Source organism: Carcharhinus amblyrhynchos, chromosome 8 (assembly GCF_965287045.1).
Source record: "Carcharhinus amblyrhynchos chromosome 8, sCarAmb.v2.hapA, whole genome shotgun sequence".
Lineage (NCBI taxonomy): Eukaryota > Metazoa > Chordata > Chondrichthyes > Carcharhiniformes > Carcharhinidae > Carcharhinus > Carcharhinus amblyrhynchos.
The window spans coordinates 58582689-58605716 of record NC_137331.1 but is presented as its reverse complement, the minus strand read 5'-3'; the positions used below and the strand labels follow the sequence as shown (position 1 = coordinate 58605716).

Sequence of the window (23028 nt, the reverse complement as noted above, 5' to 3'; positions counted from 1 at the left end):
TGAAGGTGAAATACTGACTGCATAAAACCTCACGGACCATTTCTAACAAACTAATAAACTTGATTGACCATATTGCAGGCGGTGGCTACTGAGCAACAGTATTCTGCAAAACTTCGTAAAGAAAAATCTTTTTTCTTATATTGGCCTATTTTAAGTTTATAAACTCATCCTTGATAACGAGTCTATTGCCATAGCTGCCTTGTATATCACATTTATGTAATAAAGAATAAATCTTTTACCGAGTGAATTGCTATATGGTATAGACCAACAAAGTACCAGGTTCAACGCATAAGCTGAGTGATTGGATCTCAGGTAGTTCGGGTAGTGGTCCTACAATTGACTTCACTGGCACAGTGGTTAGCACTGCTGCCTCATAGCGCCAGGGAAACAGGTTCAATTCCAGCCTCAGATCACTGTCTGTGTGGAATTTGCATGCTTTCCCAGTCTGTGTGGGTTTCCGCTGGGTGCTCCGGTTTCCGCCCACAGTCCAAAGATACGCGGGTTAGGTTGATTGGCCAAGCGAAATTGACCTTTAGTGTCAGGGGGATTAGCAGGGTAAATGTGTGGGGTTATGGGAATAGGGGCTGGGTGGGATGTGGTTGGTACAGACTCAATGGGCCATTGGCCTCCTTCTGTACTGTAAGGGTTCTATTAAAATGTCTGAGTTAGGTACAGGAAAGTTGGTTCATTGTTTCTATTCAGCATTCATTACTGAAGTGTATTGTTGGATGAGTACAAGAATAGTTCTTTCAATGATAGCTGCGATGCAACCGTTCTTAAATAAACTACTAACACTAACTGCTGAGTTCAAGAATGAATATCTGCCAATGGGCTAATCGACACTGATAACCCCATACCATACACAGTCAAGACTTCGATTCTTTAAGAGGAAAAGGGAGTAAACCAGCCACAAGGAATAAAATCTGTAAAATCAAACATTTAATATTATAACTATGGGAGACGACACCAGCATATTTTCTTTTGCTAACAAATTACTGCAACTTCATGTTGTAAGAAAACATTTAAGCAGTGATACAAAGTACTTTAAAATCCAATACATTTTCTAAAGCAGTCATATAAACATCACGGCACAGGATACATGGTAAGGAACATTACAAGTTTTTCCATTAAAGAGATCGCTTACGCATGAGGAATCGTGGTCTTGAAGATGTCCAACATACAGTTGCAAGTTTTGTCCCATGTTTCTGGCAAAAACTTTTCCCCATTGAGAATTACAACATTCTCCAGACAATTAGTACCAGATCGAGCCAGCTGTTCATTATCTGAAATAAATGAACGTATTAATAATGATAAATAAAATATTTTTCCAACACTTTATGTTTGGTCACATTCATATTACAGCTACGGCATAGGTGTAAAGCAATTTGACTGTCATGTGAGAAAAGTACAGTAACCCTCCTACAGGAAGTTTCATTTTGCTTTATTTCACAATCAGGTAAGGTACTGTCTCTGAATGTAAACTACTATAAAGAGGTGCAACTGATAACATTCCAAACTGATAATTCAATTGCTGTGCAAATTTAGACTTCAACTTAAGCATTTCTTTTTCAGACTACAAGCCACCATGCATCATCCCTCCCATCTAGATGGTCTATTCCCAAACTTTTCCATAAACTTCATTAATGTCCATCTTTGGTCAGCCAGAATGAAGTGAAATTTGAGTAACTTATGCATCCCATCACCAGGAAGAACAAGTGCTTTGATGTTAATTTTATGTGACAGTGGAGGATCTCTGGTCGATTATGAAACCCTTAGTCTTTAAAATCTGCAATTATGCAGCCACTTGCATTTTTATTCAAAGTAGATATGGGACTGAACTTATTAAAAAGAAAGTATATTATACTTTGGAGATTAGATCAATCTGACTCCTGTGCAGACAAAATCATCGCCAGCAGAGTAGCTCTCATTGCTTGGACTTCACACCATATGGCATTAAGAAGTACTTAGGAAACTTTTCATCCCATGAAAATACCATTGCCTGCATGTACAAAGGGTTGGATTTTTTTCCCTCTTTGTGATATGTTCTTCAGTGGCAGGATGTGGCCCGCCAATTGCTGGCGGTGAGATTTTATGGTTCTGCTGTCGTCAACATGGTTTCCCGTCGCCACTGGGAAACTCACGGAGGTTTATGCTATTGGCGGCATCATAAGATCCTGCCGGTGTGAACAGCAGCAAGATTTCAACGATACTTTAAATTCCAGGAAAAAAAACTATGAGGCACAGCTTGTGGAACAACACTACAATTTTCTACTTCTGCTTCACACTGATTTAATGCCATTTGGGTAGTTTAAAAGCCTAACACACCTGGTTATTTTTTAAGTAGTGCAGATATCCATTCATATTTATTATTCCAAATAGGCAAACTTGCAATTTATAAAAACAATAAGCCATTACATTACAGATGATATACAACGCTTGAAATTAAAATATAAAATATTAATTTTCTATATATATATTACAACAATACTTTATCTTTTGAGGAAAGATAGCAAAAACTACCCCTTGCGCTTGTGTTAACACTCATCTGTTAACCTTACCTTGCTGCACACACCAATATAATTGTGCAAATATATCAACCAGAAGGACATCATTGAGTACTTCAAAGTACTGAGTGAATACATCACAGATAGCATAAAGTGCATGGTTACAAGTGGTGGTCATCCACTCAGCTTTCTGAAAAATAAAAATGTTATGTTAATAAAACAAACTCTCAACTACCCCACACCTTTTGTACCTAACTTCATGTTGCATATCATCTGTGTATTAATGGTTACCTCTATAAATCACAATTGTAAATTTGAACAGTAATTTTATTTTGTATCAAATAAATTATGCTCAATATTTTCCAACTTTTGGATTAACAAGTAATGTAGAAAAAATCCTGTTATCACAAATGTAAGTTTGTAATTTGCATGCAGGAATTAATTCTATAAGGTGTGACCTCTACTATGCTGACCTAGAAGAATGACTTGTAGAAGAACAAACAATCATTGTTAATGCTATAAGTTTAAATAATAATCATAACTAAGAGTTTAAACACATCCTGTAAACTTGTTATTACAAAGTGCTAATTTATCAGTTACACAAGGAATCTAAGCATAAGCTATCACAATTGCCTTTACTGATCATGACAACTGGACACAGTGCCGACATAATTATAAGTGGAGACCAGCTAGTGCCAGAAGTTACTTCAAGATATTTGAATTACTTTTGAGATGTTGAGTTTACTAACTTCAATGGGGCGAATGGGATCAAAAGGTTATGGGGAGAAAGCAGGATTCGGCTTTCAAGTTGGACGATCAGCCATGATTGTGATGAATGACAGAGCAGGCTCAAAGGGCTGAATGGCATCCTCCTGCTCCTATCTTCTCTGTTTCTATTAAACACATTTACCTCAGCACCTTCCAACAATCAGGATCAAAATGCTGTTACTTCATTATGAAAATTAGTCAAGGAATGTGAATGTTCCAGTTCATGGTCTAATCTTTTTTAAAATTTATGCATAGGTGAGTGCAGCACTGGCAAGACCAGCATTTATTGTTCATGCCTAATTGTCCTTGAGAACGTGAAATACCTTCTTGAATAGCTATAGTCCTGATGGTGAAGCAACTCTCCTTGTGCTGTTTGGGAGGAGATTCCAGGACTTTAATCCAGCAACTTTATATTTCCAAATCAGGTTAGCGTGTAACTAGTAAGTGGTGTTGTTCCCTTGGGCCTACTGCTCTGTCCTAGACAATAGAGTTCGTGGGTTTGGACGATGCTATTGAAGAAATCCTAGCGAGCTGCTGCAGTGCAGTTTTTAGATGGTTCACACTTGGCAGTCACAGTGAATCTTCGGTGGAGAGATTGAATATTTGAAATGGTGGATGGGGTGTCAATCAAGAGTTTTGTACTGGATGTGGACTATCTTAAAGATTGTTGAAGTTGGGTTTATCCAGGCAAGTGAAAAGTATTCCATTACGTCTTGACCTGTGCCTTGTAAATGAAGCAAGGGTTCTGGGGAGTCAGAAGATGAGTTACTTGCTAATAGCCTAATCAGCCTCTTGCCTGCTCCTGTAATCACAATATTAATCTAGCTGGTCCAGTTAAGTTTGAGATCAATTATGACTCCCAGGATGTAGACAGCGGGGTTGTGGTGATGGAATATCATCAAATGTCTAGTATTGTTAGCTCAACTCTCTTGCTGGAGAGCTGACAATTGTGTAGCACAAATGTTAGTTTCCACGTATCAGCCCGAGTCTGAATGTTGTCCAGTTTTTGCTGCATGCATTCATAGACTGTATCATTTATTTGAGAAGCTGTGAACGGATTGCAATAATCCACAAACATCCCCACTTCTAACCTTACCATGCAGAGAATGCCACTAATGTCCTGGGGTTAAGATGATTGGCTTCCCACAACTAAAACTATCTTTCTTTATGCCACACAGTGGTGAGATTCCCCCCTATTCACAATGATTTCAATGTAACTACGATTCCTCAATGTCATACTCGATCAACGACTGCCTTGGTGCTAAGGGCAGCCACTCTCGTCTCATCTCTAGAATTCAGTTCCTTTGTCCACATTTATATCAAGGCTCTCATGAGATCTGAAGCTGAGTGTTCCTGGAGGAATCCGAAATGAAGATTGCAGAGTCAACATCACTTTGCTGATGACTAAGAGCAGATTTTCTGGGTGGAATTGGTCGAATTGGACTTGTTTTTTTGCAAAAAGGGCGTACCTGGGAACTTTCTGCTTTGTTGGGCAGTGTTGAAGTTATACTGGAAACCTTGGCTAGAGGTCTGGTTAGTTCTGTAGCACAAGTCTTCAGCATGAATCCTGGCACGGTGTCAAGGTTCATGGCCTCTACTGTAACCAGTTCATTTCTTGATACGGAGTGAAGCACAAACAAGGTCGTATGTAACTATGACAACAGTAAACTTTCCTTCTTTATCATTCTCAATCTGTCAGCAGCCTTTGATACAGTTGATCACACCATCTTCGTCCAATGCCTCTCCACTGTTGTCCATCTGGCTGTTGATTACACTTATCTATCTAATCATAGCCAGAGAATTACTTGCAATTGCTTCTCTTTCTATGCCCACACCATTACCTCAGTGTCCTCCAAGGATCGATCCTTTGCTCCTTCCTATTTCTGTTATTTGGCATCATCATCGAAAGGGTTCTGTTTGTCTTCACATGTATGCTACATCGCACTACACCTCTCAACTCCTCCACCGTTGCTAAATTTTTGTACTGCTTATCTAACGTCCAGTACTAGATGAGCTGAAATTTTCTCCAATTAATCATTGGGAGGACTGAAGCCATTGTTTTCTGTCCACAACCCAAGCTGTTTCCAAACTACCATCTCCATCTTCTCCCTAGCAATAATTGGAGATTAAGTCAGTCTGTTCGCAATTCTGGTGATACATCTGACCCCTTAGAAGAGCTTCTGACCTCATATTCGTGCTGACTGCCTAATTCCACTTCTGCATCATCGTTTGACTTCATCCTGTTTCAGCTCATCTGCTGCTGAAACACGCATCCATGCCTTTATTACCTCTAGATGTTACTATTCCTGGTTGGTCTCCCACATTCTACCCTCCGCCAACTTGAGGTTATCCGAAGCTCTGCAGACCACGTCTTAACTTGTAGTAAGTTCTGTTCCTCTATCATCCCTGAGCTATAGTCAACCAGCATTTTGATTTTAAAATTTGCATTCTTGTTCTCAAATTCCTCCCATGATCTTGCTCTTCCCTATCTATGTAATCTCACAATCCTCCATAATATCTGCTCCTCTACCTCTGGCGTCTTGTGCATTCCTAATCATAATCATTACACCACTTGTGGCTACACCTTCAAATGCCTATTCCCCAAGCTCTGGAATTTCCTCCTTATAGCTCTCTGCCTATCACATTTCCCTTTGGAGACATTCTTTAACCAAGTTTTTGGTCATCTGACTTGATATGTCAAGTGTCTCTGTTACTGCTTTAGGGAAGAGCTCTGGGGCGTTTCACTTTCTTGTTGTTGAATCAAATTAACTAAATACTGACATTTGTAATGGGTGGTGCCATTTGGCCTCTTCTTTCTGTTCATTATTTAATTGTGCATCACCATGGCTTGGTGGGAGGGGGTGCTAGTTTGCACAACTATTAATGCAATTTGTATTGCATAAAGCAAGCTAAATTTTTGGCATTCAGTAACTTCATATGTGGAAGGTAGTCCCGGGCTGGCCAGCGATAGTCCAGGGCCACTGCGCACACGCAAAGTCTTGCCGCTTTCAGCCTCCTGGGCAGGAATAGGTTCCGCCCCCTGAAATTTAATGTGATTCATGCTGGTGGCTTCTGCATTACACAGAACGTGGGAGATTCTAGTGCGAATTCTCACTGAAAAAAGAGCGTGAATTACTCCAGTTTTCCTGCAAGTTTGACACTTAAATTTTTTTTCGGAGAAACATACAGGATAGAAGCATGAGGAAGCCATTTAGCCCTTTCTGCTCCGTCATTCATCACAATCATGGCTGATCGTCCAACTCAATAACCTAATCCTGCTTTCTTCCCATAACTTTTGATCCCATTTGCCTCAAGTGCTATATGTAGCTGCCTCTTGAATACATTCAATGTTTTGGTATCAATTACTTCCTGTGGTAATGAATTCCACAAGCTCACTACTCTTTGGTTGAAGAATTATCTCCTCATCTCCACCCTAAATGGTCTACCCTGAATCTTTAGACTGTGACCCCTGGTTCTGGACTTCTCCACCATTGGGAACATCCTCCCTGCATCTACCCTGTCTAGTCCTGTTAGAATTTTATAAGTCTATATGAGATTCCCATCCCACCACCCCCCCCCCCCACCCCCCCCCCCCCCCCCCCCCGCCCCCCCAATTTGTCTGAATGCCAGCAAAAACAATCCCAACCTAGTTAATCTCTCCTCATACATCAGCCCCACCATCCCTGGAATCAGCCTGATAAACCTTTGCTGCACTTCCTTGAAAGCAAGAACATCCTCCCTCAGCAAAGGGGATCAAAACTGCATACAATATTTGAGGTGTAGCCTCACCAAGGCCTTGTATAGTTGCTGCAACACATTCCTGCTCCTGTACTCAAAACCTCTTGCAATGAAGGCCAACATACCTTCTTTACCGTCTGCTGCATCTGCATGCTTACCTTCAGCAACTGGTGCACAATGACACCCATGTCCCTCTGCACATTACCCTCTCCCAATTTACAGCCAATCAGGTAGTAACTTGCCTTCTTGTTTTTGCTTCCAAAGTGAATAATCAGGCAGCAGGTGCTGTATGTCTAGCACGATGCACTGGGAGATCTGACAAGGATCCACGAGAGTCTGCGTGCCATGGCTTCCGTCACTGGGGAGTCCATGCAGAACATGAGCACTGCATTGACTCTGAGCATCGAGTGCATGTCCTCCTCCACTGAGGGAGTGGCAACTGAGAGGCTGCTTCTGGGGCTCTGGTCTGCAAACTGGGACATTGGCTGTGACCTGTGGAGGTCACTGCTAGTGTGAGAGACACTGATAAGGCACCAGGCCTCTCTGTTAGGCACCTGTCCATCTGACGTGCAGGGACGAGCAGCCGCACCTCAAGCTGGCTGATGAGCTTTCTGTTGTCTCTGTGGGCTTCTCTCAAGGTGCTCCAGATGAGGGTAGCAGCTCCTCCGTTCCTTTGTCAGTGGCCGTTGCTTCTGAGGATGCCGTGACGTCTGAGGGGTGCCCAGCAATAAGGCTGAATGTTCCTTCCCAGCCAGCACCAACTCCAGCAGTGCTGGTCAGAGGATGCCCACTAAGATTATTAAGCTTTGACAAAGGGTCTTCTAGACTCGAAACATCAGCTCTTTTCTCTCCTTACAGATGCTGCTAGATTTGAGATTTTCCAGCATTTTCTCTTTTGGTTTCATGAATAACATTATTTGCGTTCATTACTTTGAGTTTTCTGTTAGGTCTGGCATATTTGAATGTTGTTCTTATGTCAAGTCACATAAACATGTTCCTCAATTTAATGGGTTGAATTGTTTTGTATGTTTTGTACACAGTGCATGTTTTGTACACTGGCCAGTTATTATTCAGACTTGTAAACTGAGGCCTTTATGTGGTGCAGCATTTTGGGGTGGGCTCTGAAGGAAAGTTTCGTTGCTAGTAAGACATTGTCATTGGATTGAGATGGCCTCTGTGCTTTGGATGCCTGGTTGAAAGATCGCTGGATCAATGTCTCCCTCACGACCCTGCCCCCGTGAATGTTCATATTGTCTGCCTCCAAGTCCTCACTCTGTGTAATCCCAGGCTCATCCTCAGACCCATCACTGGAGTCATTCTCTCTGGCAAGTGGTTTCGCCCAGCTCTCTTCAACCTCCACTAGGCTCTCCCTTGTCAGAACTGAATTGTGCAGGGTGCAGCACATGACCTCTTTGAGGGACATCCACTCTGGAGAATATTGCAACAGTCTCCCAGATTGGTCAAGGCATGGGAGTGCACCTTGAGCTGCCTGATGGTCCTCTCCACTACCGCGCTTGGAGATGCATGATTCCTGTTATATCCTCCCTCTGCCTCAGCTCTTAGGTGATGGAGTGGAGTCATTCGCCACCTCTTCAACGAACAGCCCTCGTTTTTGGAGCCATCTATCCAATCTTGCAGGAGCCACAAAGAGCTCCTGGAAGTGCTGAATTGTGTCAGCTCTCTGGATAACAGGCATATACTTGCAGAATCTGTGCCATTTGGTCACAAGACACTCTGCACACTCATTGAGTGGTACCCCTTCCTATTAATGAAAGCCCCCGGCCCAGTTGCTGGGGCACTGATGCGTACAGTTTATAGTACCCTGGGTGTAGGCAAACCCAGCCATTGCTGCAAACCCTCATGCTTTCTCTGCCTGGCTACCCTTGTCTATCTGGTGGTTGGTGCAAGTACAGGCGAGTCTGAAGATGGCCATCGGTCACTTGCTTGGCACAACTGCACGCGGCTGATTGACAGATGCTACACAGATTCTCCAGGGCCCTCAATGGAATTGGAGATTTAGAAGTTGAGGGTCACAATGGCTTTTAATGCTACCAGCATGGGGTGAACGCCACACAGTTGGAGATGATTTTGGAACATATATTGCAAATTCATGTCATTATGCCCCAGAGAGGCAGAGCGTCTTGTAGCACTGAAGCTTGGACATCTGGAGATAGAAGATGTGCTCGCTCCCTGTGGACTCTAGCGACTGGATAATGGCATCTTTGGCCCCTCCCATGTCAGCTTTGCTACTGGCCCTGCACCAATTGATCCCATGTCTATCCTCTTAAAGGTCTCTGCCTGGTATGGCGCCTGCACTCACCCAGCCTCTTCTTGCTCCTGCTCCTTTCTTCATCTTCAGAGCTATCAGCAGAGTACACTATTCCCAATGGATCAGATGCAGATGACCAGTACCTTGCAAATGATGGAATACTATGCTTCAATCCTCAGAAGTCTTTGGACAGGAGGTAGGGAATCCAGTTGATGAGAAGTGCATCTGTGTGGTGGTCTAAGGGCAGCACTTCTGCTCCTCCTGGCTCACAGCACTCTGAGGATACTTGCCTTTTCCCCCAAAGCTGTCCTCATTCCCTTGAGCTGCCAAGGAAACCTAGCCAGAGTAAAATCTGCAAGGGAAGTTAAATACGCAAGGCCTCTAGTCCATATAAAATACCAATCCACCTCATGGAAGCAGATTGGCTACTGCCCTCCTGTCCTGTTAACTGGCTAGGTTGGGGGCGAGTTTGAGATTTTCCAAGATTTTACATCCCATCCTGTCCTAATCCAGTTACACTGGGGAGTTAAAATTAATTAAGTTAAAATTACCTCATGGGATCCAAGGGGACATTGCTCTGTGGATTCAGAACTGGCTTGCCCACAGAAGGCAAAGAGTGGTTATAGATGGGTCTTTTTCTGCATGGAGGTCAGTCACCAGTGGAGTGCCCCAGGGATCTGTTCTGGGACCCTTGCTCTTTGTGATTTTTATAAATGACCTGGATGAGGAAGTGGAGGGATGGATTGGTAAGTTTGCTGATGACACAAAGGTTGGAGGTGTTGTGGATAGTGTGGAGGGATGTCAGGAGTTGCAGCGAGACATTGATAGAATGCAAGACTGGGCGGAGAAGTGGCAGATAGACTTCACCCCAGATAAGTGTGTGGTGATTCATTCTGGCAGGTCAAATAGGATGACAGATTATAATATTAAGGGTAAGATTCTTAGCAGTGTGGAAGATCAGAAGGATCTTGGGGTCTGGGTTCATAGGAAGCTCAAAGCAGCTTCGCAGGTAGAGGCTGTAGTTAGAAGGCGTATGATGTATTGGCATTCATCAATCGAGGAATTGAGTTTAGGAGTTGGGAGATTATGCCGCAGCTGTATAAGACCCTGGTCAGACCCCACTTGGAGTACTGTGCTCAGTTCTGGTTGCCTCATTACAGAAAGGATGTGGAAGCCATAGAAAGGGTGCAGAGGAGATTTACAAGAATGTTGCCTGGATTGGGTAGCATGCTTTATGAGGATAGGTTGAGAGAGCTCGATCTTTTCTCCTTGGAGAGACAAAGAATGAGAGGTGACCTGGTAGAGGTTTATAAGATGATGAGAGGTATTGATCGAGTAGATTCTCAGAGGCCTTTTCCCAGGGCTGAAATGGTTGCCATAAGAGGGCACAGGTTTAGGATGCTGGGGAGTAGGTACAGAGGAGATGTCAGGGGTAAGTTTTTCACTCAGAGGGTGGTGGGTGCATGGAATCAGCTGCTGGCAGTGGCGGTAGAGGCGGATTCAATAGAGTCTTTTAAGAGACCTTTGGATAAGTACATGGAACTTAGTAAGATGGAGGGTTATAGGTATGCCTAGTAGGTAGGGACATGTTCGGCACAACTTGTGGGCCGAAGGGCCTGTTTGTGCTGTAGTTTTTCTGTTTCTATGTTTCTGCCCTAATAGACTCACAAGTGTTATTCTAAGAATGAAGGGTAAATTAGAAGCATTTTTCAAATAGTTATGAGAACATGGAATGCCTTCCCAGAAACGGCAGAGACAATAACATTACTTAAGAAGATTTGAGCAAATATTTGAAAATGAATATAAACCTATAAGAAATAAGGCAGAAAGCTTGACAGAGTTGATTAAAAATGAGAGGATTATATTAAAAAAAAGTCCCCAGTGGCTGAAGGATTGATAAAAGAGTAATGATTTGAAATGATTGGCCAAAAAAAAAGATGTGATGAGTGTTAAAACTTTCTGTTCCACAAAGATTTGTTACGAATGGGAATGAACTGCCTAATAAGGTTACGGAATACAGATTCAATAACAACCTTCAAAAGAGATTTTGAAAAATACCTAAAGGAGAAAAGAAATTTTAGGGACAGTGGGAACGAGTATTGAAATGGGGCTAATTCACTGGCACTAACGCGAAAGGCCAATGGCATTCATCTATGCTATATTATTTCATGATAAAAAGTAGGTTGAAGAACTAAAATTAATGCTGTGATTACGTTTGAATTACTTATTTCTGTACTGAGAACTCCTTACAAATATAAGGCATACACTCAGAGTAACTGCAACTGCTTACCTCGGTCTGCTGTTCTGGGAGCTTCATATTGTCAAAGATTCTAAAAACAATCCTAAACAGATCTTGCCACCAGTGTTTCTCAAAAGTATGACCATAAGTTTTCATTATTTCAAACATCACAGTTAATCCCCTGTGTCAGGATAAAACAAAATACGTCACATTATGCTGATCCTGCATATTTCTAAAAGATATCCTAACATATCTGCAGAGACCTTAATTACAGTGACAACTTTATCTATGGCAGTAAATTTAACTGTGTCTCCCATATGTTACATCAGAATCATGTAACAAAATCCACAGGCTAGCTAGAACACAAGCAGTGCTAACCATATGGCTTATAGTCTTTTCAGCTCTGACCTCCTCTCTAATTTGAGTATTTTTAAACTCCATTTTGAGCAAAATTAAAATTAAATAGCCCACATGACCAAAGGTATGGGCAAGCAAGGCTATGGATAATTATTTATAAAAATATCAGGTTAGTACCCTATGTTCTAATATTTACCAAACTGCAACTAAACAATGATTTCAACATAAGATAGAAATATTAAACTTACATTGAATATTCTCAATTGGCTGTCTTATTCTTAAGAATCGTCTAAAATGAACTAAGAGGCCATGCTTAATTGCTTTTTGGTTTGCCAAAAGATGTAGGTTAGGTGGAATTGGCCATGGTAAATGCATGGGGTTAAGGGGATAGGGCAAGAGGGGGTTTGCTGGGTGAGATGAGGTTTCAAAGAGTCAGAGCAGACTCATGGGCCAAATGGCCTCCTTGCAATATAGGGATTCTATGGTTCTCCTTTGGTTCAACGAAGCTATATATTTACTAGGAACTTCGTCATAGATCTTCTTTTGTAAAGGAGCAGGGAGCACAAAAACTAACCTTAATGTTCCAAAACTGGTATAAATATGTGCGCTTAAAAAGCCACCTTTACATTGGTGTCAGAGATGTGTCCCAAACTTCTGTTCTGTACAGGTGACAGCACCCAAAATGAAAACATGCTACAGTCATTAACTCTGGAAGTCCCGTTTTTGTATAAGGCAGGATTGTGTGGACACTATACAAAGCAAATCTGTTAGATTACGCAATTAAGGCAAACACTCAGGTACCAAAAGTACATACAGCCCATCATGCCAACTATAAAAGCAGCCTCATTTCATTAATATTTCTTTCATATTAGGTTTGTGTTATTCTAATTTTACTTTTACTAAGTCTCCAATTAATCCAACTGCACAAAAATAATTCTGAGATAGGATAATAAAATGTTCTGAGACATAGAAATAACACCCATCTTTTAACATTTCAATATAATTTAATCCATCTTTCAGGTATTTGAAATGTTAATCAATAGATTAAATAATTTTAAATTGCATTCATAGTCAAAATTGATGAAAATATGCTGGCAAATTACATATACAAAAAACCCCAAAGAAATTCTGAATAAAACACCTAAGCAGCTACCAGATATGAAACAGTGGAATGAAAATATAAACTGCCTACTGGCCTTCATTTCATCAAACATGCACAATCTAATTCTGGTGCAAATACTGCCTTATTACTCAGAGAAGAAAGATTCTTACCGAGTTCTTACATCTAATTTGCATCTGTTAATTATGCATGACAACTCGAACAGAATTGGAAACCATCCTCTCACCCAGACTCTGTCTTCAGCAGCTACATTCATATCATCGCTGGTGTACTCTTTGAATGCCTGAAATATATATTGAATTTCACAATAATTTAAGCTACTTATGAAAGCACCTATCCTGAATCACATTATGGTAACTTTTCACCCCAAACAAAATAAAAACGGCAATAAGTTCATCTTTTCATTGACAATTTTTCAATCCCACTTCCGTCCAAATTAATCTTTACCATCTTCGTCAGTTAAGACCTTATAAAACTTGAAGCCATACCAGCCCCTACTCACTGATGCATCATATTCATAAAATTAGTCACAATATAATGCAGTCCTCAATAGCTTGTTTCAACATTGCCCTCATTAGTAAAACAATATTATAATCTGTAGTGACCAATGTTTCACCTGTGGTCTCTCTGATACATATTTCGCACAATGACGAATGAGGCGGATTGCTTCCATACTTGTATCAGGAAAGGCGGCATTGCAGGCAAATTCCGACAAACATTTCACAGCATCTTGAAAGGAATCTATTGTTGCAGGAAAGTACTTTGCAAACACGTTCACTGCGAAAATAATTTCAAAGGTGAAATTTGAGTTGAATATTGTAAAACATGTAGGTATACTAAAATTCATTAATAAGTTACTTTCAAATTGACGACTGATGTCTTGGATACAAAACACAAAAATCTAAACAGTCACAACTAAAATTGGATCGTTGTGAAAAAATGTGTAATTTCACTCAGATGAAAACAAGTGGGTTATTATGAGGATCAGAAGCAATATTTTGGTAGGATTGGGGTATTCTGCTGTAATCAGGAATTGCTGGGCCAATACAACGAAATAGATCTTTCATCCGAATTGTGTTACAAAGATGCGATATATGGAATTAATTCTATATCTCATCAGTTGGTTTCACATATTAACTTTTTTTTTAAAAAAAGGAATGTTTCACTCAAAAATGAAGACACCGACTTAAAAAGCTGCTAATTGCATCAGTGTACCTACATTCCATTTCATGGAAATGTAGGACCTACAGAGGCTGCAACAATTGACACCTCCGTGGTGGTGTGAAAAACTTTCCTTCCATCTCATCCAAATAGAAAAATTAACCATGAAGGAATTAACTGTGGAATCACCTAGACCATCACAATGGCTAAGGGGAGCTATGATGTGAAGATAGTGGCATTGGACTAGGGTAAACACATTAAGAAGTCTCATAACACCAGGTTGAAGTCCAACAGGTTTATTTGGTAGCAAACGCCACTAGCTTTCTAAGCGCTGCTCCTTCGTCAGGTGAGTGGGAGATCTGTTCACAAACAGGGCATATAAAGACACAAACTCAATTTACAGAATAATAATTGGAATGTGAGTCTTTACAGTTAATCAAGTCTTAAAAGAAAAGACAATGTGAGTGGGAAGAGTATTAAGCACAGGTTAAAGAGATGTGTATTGTCTCCAAACAGGACAGTTAGTGAGAGTTTGCAAGTCCAGGCAAGTCTTGGGACTCTTCATTGTTACACTGTCAGCGGTCTTGGGCATTCGGCCTCTGATATTCAAGAAAGCGTTTTCCAAGGCAGCCTTCACGACACATGGCAATGCAGAGTCGCCGAACAGAGACTGATAGCCAAGTTCCGCACATGAGGACGGCCTCAACCAGGATTTGGATTCATGTCACACTACCTGTAACCCCCACAACTTGCCTGGACTTGCAAACTCTCACTAACTGTCCTATCTGGAGACAATACACATCTCTTTAACCTCTGCTTAACCCTCTCTCCACTCACACTGTCTGTACCTTTAAGACTTGATTAACTATAAACACTCACATTCCAATCATTATTCTGTAAATTGAGTTTGTGCCCTTAAATGCCTTGTTTGTGAACAGATCTCCCAGTCACCTGACAAAGGAGCAGCACTCAGCTAGTGGTGTTTGCTACAAAATAAACCTGTTGGACTTTAACCAGGTGTTGAGAGACTTCTTACTAAGAGGAGCTGTGCCAGACATTAGTTGATCAACTTCCTTTTAGAATATACAATTAGCACAGTAAGAGGTCATGTGATAAAACCTTTTATGAGGATACTTGAATTTAGGATTGAGCATAGATATTCTAGTTACTGGTGAGTGGTTGTCCCTTGCACTCTCTTTCTTCTTATAATATTATAGTTAAGGTTTGAACCAGGAAACCTAAAGCTAGTCACTGGTAATCTGAATCTGAGGCTGGTAAAAAGTAGTAAAGTCCAAAAGATTACCCCAAGACAATACAAAATTAGAATTCAAAGGAACAGTTTCATTATCATTCTTTACGCCTGAACCCAAAAGAACAAATAAAGCCGGAACCCAAATGCAAGGTTAATCTTTTCTAGTGAAGCCAAGGTTTTGTTTTGTAACAGCTACCAGAAAGGAAAAAGCAATGTGGCAGCTCATACTATACAAAGTTTAACTTGACTTGAAATATGAATAGGTACCAAATCCACAATACAGTAACAATCAGTTTAAATTGTGAACGGGTATGCACGTGTTATTTAATTTTTTTTACACCTTGTAATGAAACACTCTTACATGTCATATTTCATTCTGTGTGATGTGTAGGTGTCAAAAAAATACACTGTATGGAATTAATTTTAGATCCCATCAGCTGGTTTCCACACATTAAACTTTTTAAAAAGAGACAATTCATTGAAAAACAAAGATACTGGGCGTGATCTTATGAAAAAAATTCTAAGTACTGGGCAAGTGGAAAAATGGGAGGGAATCGGGCAGGTTTTTTGGGCAAGCTGCAAGTCGCAATGTTATGGCGCTTAGTGCGAAAAAGGTACCAGGATGTGAATCTCACCTGAAGGAGCAAAGGGGAAGCTGGTTGCTGAGTGCCACTGTGTAGGCTCCCCGATCTCGCAGTGTACAGGGAGATCTCCTGCTGCTGCCACCACCGCCCCCCCCACCCCCGAACATCTACTGTGCCGGTCTCCCCCACAACCCATGGACTCTGAATCCTATAAGACTTTAAGACATAGGAGCAGAATTAGGCCACTCGGCCCATACAGTCTGCTCCGCCATTCAATCATGGCTGATATTTCTTTCATCCCCATTCTCCTGCCTTTCTCCCATAACCCCTGGTCCCCTTATTAATCAAGAACCTATCTATTTCTGTCTTAAAGATACTCAATGACCTGGCCTCCAGTGTCTTCAGTGGCAAAGAGTCCCAGATTCACCACTCTCTGGCTGAAGAAATTCCTTCTCATCTCTGTTTTAAAGGATTGTCCCTTGAGCCTGAAGTTGTATCCTCTGGTTCTAGTTTTTCCTACTAGTGGAAACATCCTCTTCACGTCTACTCGATCCAGATCCTGCAGTATCCTGTAAGTTTCAATAAGATTCCCCCCTCATCCTTCTAAACTCCAACAAACCCAGTGTCCTCAACAGTTCCTCATATGACAAGCTCTTCATTCTCGTGAACCTCCTCTGGACATTCCCAAGGCTAGCACATCCTTCCTTAAATACAGGGCCCAAAACTATTCACAATACTCCAAATGGGGTTTGACTAGAGCGTTATACAGTACATCCCTGCTCTTGTATTCTAGCCTTCTCAACATAAATGCTAACATTGCATTTGTCTTCCGAAGTGCCGACTGAACCTGTACGTTAACCTTAAGAGAATCCTGAAAATGACTCCCAAGTCCCTTTATGTTTCTGATTTCTAAACATTTTCCCATTTAGAAAATAGTCTGTGCCTCCATTCCTTCTTCTGAAGTGCATAACCTCACACTTTTCACACTGCATTCCATCTGCCACTTTGTTCACTGTCCTAACCTGTCCAAGTCCTTCTGCAGCACCCCTGCTTCCTCAGTACTACCTATCCCTCTATATATCTTTGTATCATCTGCAAACTTAGCAAAAGTGCCTTCAGTTCCTTCCTTCAAATCATTATCCCCTCTGATCACCACCCTCTGCAGAACTCCCTTTCCCCCTTGGCAATCGCCACAGCTGCAGCGTATCCTCCCTCCCACCCCACTTGCGCCCTCCCATCCCCCACTGCTGCAGAGTTCCCTTCCTCCCAATCTAATTGCCATTCTGACAAAGTGCAGAGTTCCCTCTCTCCTACCCCGGCAGAGTGCAGAGTTCTCATTCTCCCACCCCTGAGGAGCCCTCTTTCCCGCTGTCCTGTCATAGCTCCACCCCCACTCAGGCCCCACCCCCTTGAAAGTGCCCTGGCACAGTTATGGTGCCCTGTGAGGAGCGCCAGGCTGGTCCTGCCCCAATCACCCAGGGGCTTTAATGGTCTCCGATCACTCTAGCAAGGCCATCACATCCGATCTCCTGCTGGTGGAGACCATCTGTGATTCTTGTCAGTGATAATCGGACCGGCGAGCAGGTAAGGTCAAGTCAGCCCAGACAATAGCATCTCAGACTGACTCGTAACATTTAAATTATGTCATTAATATATAAAATGGGGCCAGTATGGTCGGAGGCGGCAAGGAACTGGACACGTTTCTTGGTTTTCGCATCTCACCCAATTGTACCATTTCAGCTCGCCAAAAGTCAGAAAGGACAAGGTCATAAGATCACTCCCACTGACTCAAAATACTGATAATTGCGTCTGTTCAGCCACATTCCACTTCATGGAGATGCAGGATCCATGGGGGCCCCAAAAGACAATGAAAAGCCTCCCAGGAGGTTTGAAAAGCTTCTTTCCTTTCTCATCCAACTGGAAGAATCAACCATTCAGGCATCAATTATTGGAACATTAAAAACTAATCATTTTCACTATCACAAGGCTATGAGGAGCACTGCAAGACAGTATCAAAGCATAATGCCTCTTAATATATTCGTCGCTTCCACACATCACTTATCAGTTTGTAACCTACAATAAAAAGTTCAAGTGCAAATCATTCATCAGTTGAAGAAGACAGTGATAATTCATACTGTTTCCAGGTTTCTTCATTGGTAAGAGTGATTCGTTTTTATATCATCTTCTTTCCCAAATAAGATCAAATTTTAAATCCTGGGTTCGATTCCATCTGGTCACTGTCTGTGTGGAGTTTGCACATCCTCCCCATGCCTGCATGGGTTTCTTCCAGGTGCTCCGGTTTCCTCCCACAGTCCAAAGATGTGCAGGTTGGGCTAATTGGCCATGCTAAATTAACCCTTAGTGTCAGGAGGATTAGCAGATAAATACATAGGCGTACAGGGATAGATCTTGAGTGGGATTGATGTCAGTGCAGGCTCGATGGGCCGAATAGCTGCCTTCTGCACTGTAGTGATTCTATGCAGCATTTCCATCTAACTTGTCTGTTTAATAAGGAGGCAAATATAGCAATGACAATAAGATATTCTTGCACATCAAGATGACAAGTACAGAGACAACATGAAAGGGAGTAATGAATTGAAATTTGAAAAGTTAGACCTTTTAAATTGGGCCAATAATGAAAAGAATAAATCATTAATGTTTATCATTGTTGAATGTTCCATTGACAGGAACTGCCTGTTAAAAATCAAAACTATATCATCTTATACAAATAGCTTTATAATGCACGATGGAAGTACTGTTTAAAATATATAGATACATTTTCAATACAACATTAATATCTGCATCTTCGCTGCAATGCTACGCTTGCGATATAACGGTTTAAGGTGCAAAACTGCAATATGAAGCAGCAATGCGCAGTATACTATTTGTAAATAAGTGCCAAATTTAGAACTGCAATCCAAACTGGTTAAATTGGGATCATTTGGATGGACTTCAGAGTCCAGTTTCTTCAGATAAAAATGACATTATTCACAAATTGCCTGATCCAATATAAACTTGCCAAACATTCCATAATTGGGCAAGGATTCTGTGGTTAGACATGGTACTAGACTATCAAATGCAAGCAATAAAAAAAAAATCTCTCTCCGGGTGGGAAGGGGAGTTCAAAAAAATCAAAAGGTTTTATATTTTAACTTGGGATTGAGAAGATCTGAATTTTCTATAAACAGAATTCATTGAAAAATTACATTCAAATGAATCGATATTTTACATAACCCACTGAAAATTTCACACGCTTAATTACACTGAAAATGTACTCACTGACAATGTGTCCCGTGGTCTGAAATGCTAGTTCTACTATACTCTCATCTTGATCGGAGGCTGCCAGGTGAAAGACAGAGAAGATATTCTTCCACCCAGAACGAATATTACCAGCCTGCGAGTTAACCATCTGGGCAATGCAGCGAACCACCATGTCTCGGATTGTTGGCGATCTTAGGAATAGAAATATGTTTCATAAAAAAGCAATTGAAAGCATGACATATGCAATGATAAAGTTAATAGGGATATGGCCAATGTGCAGTTTTTGAAAACATAAACAACATTAAGATGGGGAAAGGTATATTGTATAAATCTCTTAGCTACATGCTGTTCAACATAACTCAGATATCTACACCGAGTGTATGGTGTCAAAATTTGCTGATGACACCAAGATTGGTGGAACGGCAAATTGTGCGGAGGGTGTGGAGAGTCTACAGAAGGATCTAGATAGGCTGGGCGAATGGGCCAGTAACTGGCAAATGGAATTTAATGTTGGCAAGTGCGAGGTGGTCCACTTTGGTAGGAATAATGGTAGGAAGGACTATTACTTACGTGGCGAAAAACTGCAGCAGGTGACGGTGCAGAGGGACCTCGGGGTCCTTGTGCATGAGTCGCAAAAACCCAGCTTGCAGGTGCGGCAGGTGGTCAGGAAGGTGAATGGGATGCTGGCCTTCATAGCGAGGGGGACTGAATATAAAAGTAGGGAGGTCTTGCTGCGGCTGTATAGGGCATTGGTGAGGCCGCAGCTGGAGTACGGTGTGCAGTTTTGGTCGCCGCACTTACGCAAGGATATTTTGGCCTTGAAGGGAGTGCAGAGGAGGTTTACTAGGCTGATACCGGAGTTGAGGGGGTTGAGCTATGAGGAGAGGCTGAACAAACTAGGCTTGTACTTGTTAGAGTTTAGAAGAACGAGGGGAGATCTCATTGAGACGTATAAGATGATGAATGGGATGGATAGGATGGAGGTGGAGAGACTCTTCCCGCTCAGAAAGGACAGTAGGACTAGGGGACACAGCCTCAAGATAAAGGGGGGGGGGCGGTTTAGAACGGAGTTGAGGAGGAACTTCTTCACGCAAAGGGTGGTGAATCTCTGGAATTCTCTGCTCGTTGAAGTGGTGGAGGCTGCCTCGCTAAATATTTTTAAGACGCGGGTTGATGGGTTTTTGATAAGAGAGGGGATTAAGGGTTATGGGAAGAGGGCGGGAATGTGGAACTGAGCCACGACAGATCAGCCATGATCTTATTGAATGGCGGGGCAGGCTCGAAGGGCTAGATGGCCTACTCCTGCTCCTATTTCTTATGTTCTTATCCTAATTTCATGACATTGATTTCCAAGCAAAATCTAACTTATTTTAGCAGAAAATTGAAGACATAGACAGCTTTTACAGAGAGAGTGTATCTTCACCAATGTATCTTTCTTGTTAAACCATTTTTAAAATATAGTGATTGCACAGTGACTGAACCAAACCACATATAACAATTTGGCACAATGCGCATTCAGTACTTTTCAAACTTAAACAACTTTTTTTTCTTGTTGCTCATCAGCTGCAATAGTTTCCACAGACTTTTGATGATGTGAGACTTGACTACAGAAAGGAAACTTTAAAGAAGTCTTATTATCAGGATATAGGATTACCTGTTCTTTTTCATTATGTGTTCGAAAGGTCTCAAGAAATCCTTCTGAAACCTGAAGTTAGCAAGCTCTCCTTTCTCCAAAAACTTCATTGACAACTGCCTTAGAGAGTCTACCGCAAAAATGGCAACATCTTCATTGGGATTGCAGCCAACCTGGTAATAAATGGGAACAACAAAATTCACAGCATCAATACTGCGAATAAAAAACTATTTCAATCAAACTATTGCTATGTAGTTTAAAGTAACCACAAAACTTGACAATTCTACATGAAAAAATCAAATACGTCAATGCAAGAGTTTTGTGCTTCAGTAATGCACACTGGATATTTCAATTAGAGAATTTTGTGTGATACTGCAGACAAGACTTAATTGCAGGTTACATGATGAGAGCACCGCACCATGGTTGAGAAAGAATTGTTATGCCAGAGGGTAGATTGGGTTATAGGGAAAAGCTAGAGCAGTATGGAAGCCAGGAGCAGACTCAGGAGAATTAGAAACCAGAACAGGAGGAATGGTTGGTCGAGTACAATTAGAAGTTGGGGACATTTGGGTAAAGTAATTGGACAGAAAAGGAAGAACAGGTTTAAAGACATGAGAAAGGAAAAGGATAGGCGAGAGGTCTTTTTGTAAAGGTATGAGCTGTACAAAAAGACAGGTGGCACTTGAATCCTAGAGGAACCAATATCTTGGTGGGAAGGTTGGCTAAGGCTACTGGGGAGACTTTAAACTAGAAAGGTTGGGGGGAGGGAATCAAGATGAGGGACTGAGAGCAAGGAGGTTCGCTCGCAACTAGAGGAGGATTGTCGACAGTGTAAGAGGGAGGATAGATGGGTGATGGAGAAGGGGAGCGCTCAGACCAAAGGTCTGAGATGTATCTATTTTAATGCCAGGAGTGTAGTGAATAAAGTGGATGAGCTTAGAGCGTGGATTGCTACTTGGGAATGTGATATGGTGGCCATTACAGAGACTTGCACATCTCAGGGACGGGTCTGGGTACTTCAGGTGTTTCAGGAAGGACAGGGAGGGAGGCAAAAGAGGGGGGGAGTGGCACTGTTGATCAGGGATAGTGTCACAGCTGTAGAGAAGGTGGACGCCGTGGAGGGATTGTCTATGGAGTCTCTGTGGGTGAAAGTTAGGAACAGGAAGGGACTGGTAACTTTGCTGGGTGTTTTCTATAGGCCGCCCAATAGTAACAGGGATGTTGAGGTGCAGATAGGGAAACAGGTCCAGGAGAGATGTAGTAATAACAGAGTTGTCATGATGGGAGACTTTAATTTCCCAAGAATCGATTGGAATATCCCCACGGTAAGGGGTTTGGATGGGGAGGAGTTTGTTAGGCGTGTTCAGGAGAGTTTCCTGACACAGTATGTGGATAAGTCTACGAGAGGAGAGGCTGTACTTGATCTGGTACTGGCTAATGAACCTGGACAGGTGTCGGATCTCTCGGTGGGAGAGCATCTTGGGGACAGCGATCCTAATCCTATCTCCTTCATGATAGCATTGGAAAGAGATAGGATCAGGCAGGCTCGGAAAGTGTTTATCTGGAGTAAGGGGAAATATGAAGCCATCAGGCAGGAAATTAGGCAAGTAAATTGGAAGGAGGTATTCTTGGGGAAAAGTACTAAAGGAAGGTGGTGGATTTTCAAGGAATGTTTGTCTGGACCTCTGCACGATAATGTTCCAATAAGACGGAGGTTTTGGTAGGTAACGGGAACCGTGGTGCATGAAGGTTGTAATGAACCTAGTCAAAAAGAAAAGAAAGGCTTACAGAAGGTTCAGAGAGCTAGGCGATGTTAAGGATCTAGAGGAGTATACGGATTGTACGAAGGAACTTAAAGGAAATTAGGAGAGCTAGAAGGGGTCATGAGAAGGCCTTGGCAGGTAAGATTAAGGAGAACCCCAAGGCGTTATACAAATATATGAAGAGTAAAAGGATGAGATGTGAAGGAATAGAACCTATTTAAGGTGTAGGGGGAAAAGTTTGTGTGGAACCGATAGAAATAGCAGAAGTGCTTAATGAATACTTTATCTCGGTATTCACAGTGGAAAATGATCTGGGTGGTTGTACTGCAGGTTTGCGGCAGACTGAAAAGATTGAGTATGTGGACGTTAAGAAAGAGGA

At 41.8% G+C, this 23028-nt stretch overlaps 1 protein-coding gene across 5 annotated transcripts in view; it reads right to left on the bottom strand.

Annotated features, from left to right (window-relative positions):
- The window catches only part of arfgef1 (ADP-ribosylation factor guanine nucleotide-exchange factor 1 (brefeldin A-inhibited)), a 250335-nt gene that overhangs the window by 30901 nt on the left and 196406 nt on the right, over window positions 1-23028 (bottom strand). For all 5 annotated transcript variants that reach the window (XM_080194121.1, XM_080194120.1, XM_080194123.1 and 2 more), the window contains 7 exons: window positions 20908-21059; window positions 19272-19444; window positions 13612-13772; window positions 13148-13278; window positions 11570-11699; window positions 2559-2694; window positions 1145-1283 (listed from right to left, as the gene is read on the bottom strand). In XM_080194121.1, the coding sequence (XP_080050247.1) occupies window positions 1145-1283; window positions 2559-2694; window positions 11570-11699; window positions 13148-13278; window positions 13612-13772; window positions 19272-19444; window positions 20908-21059 (1022 nt within the window). The remainder of the gene's footprint in view (window positions 1-1144; window positions 1284-2558; window positions 2695-11569; window positions 11700-13147; window positions 13279-13611; window positions 13773-19271; window positions 19445-20907; window positions 21060-23028) is intronic.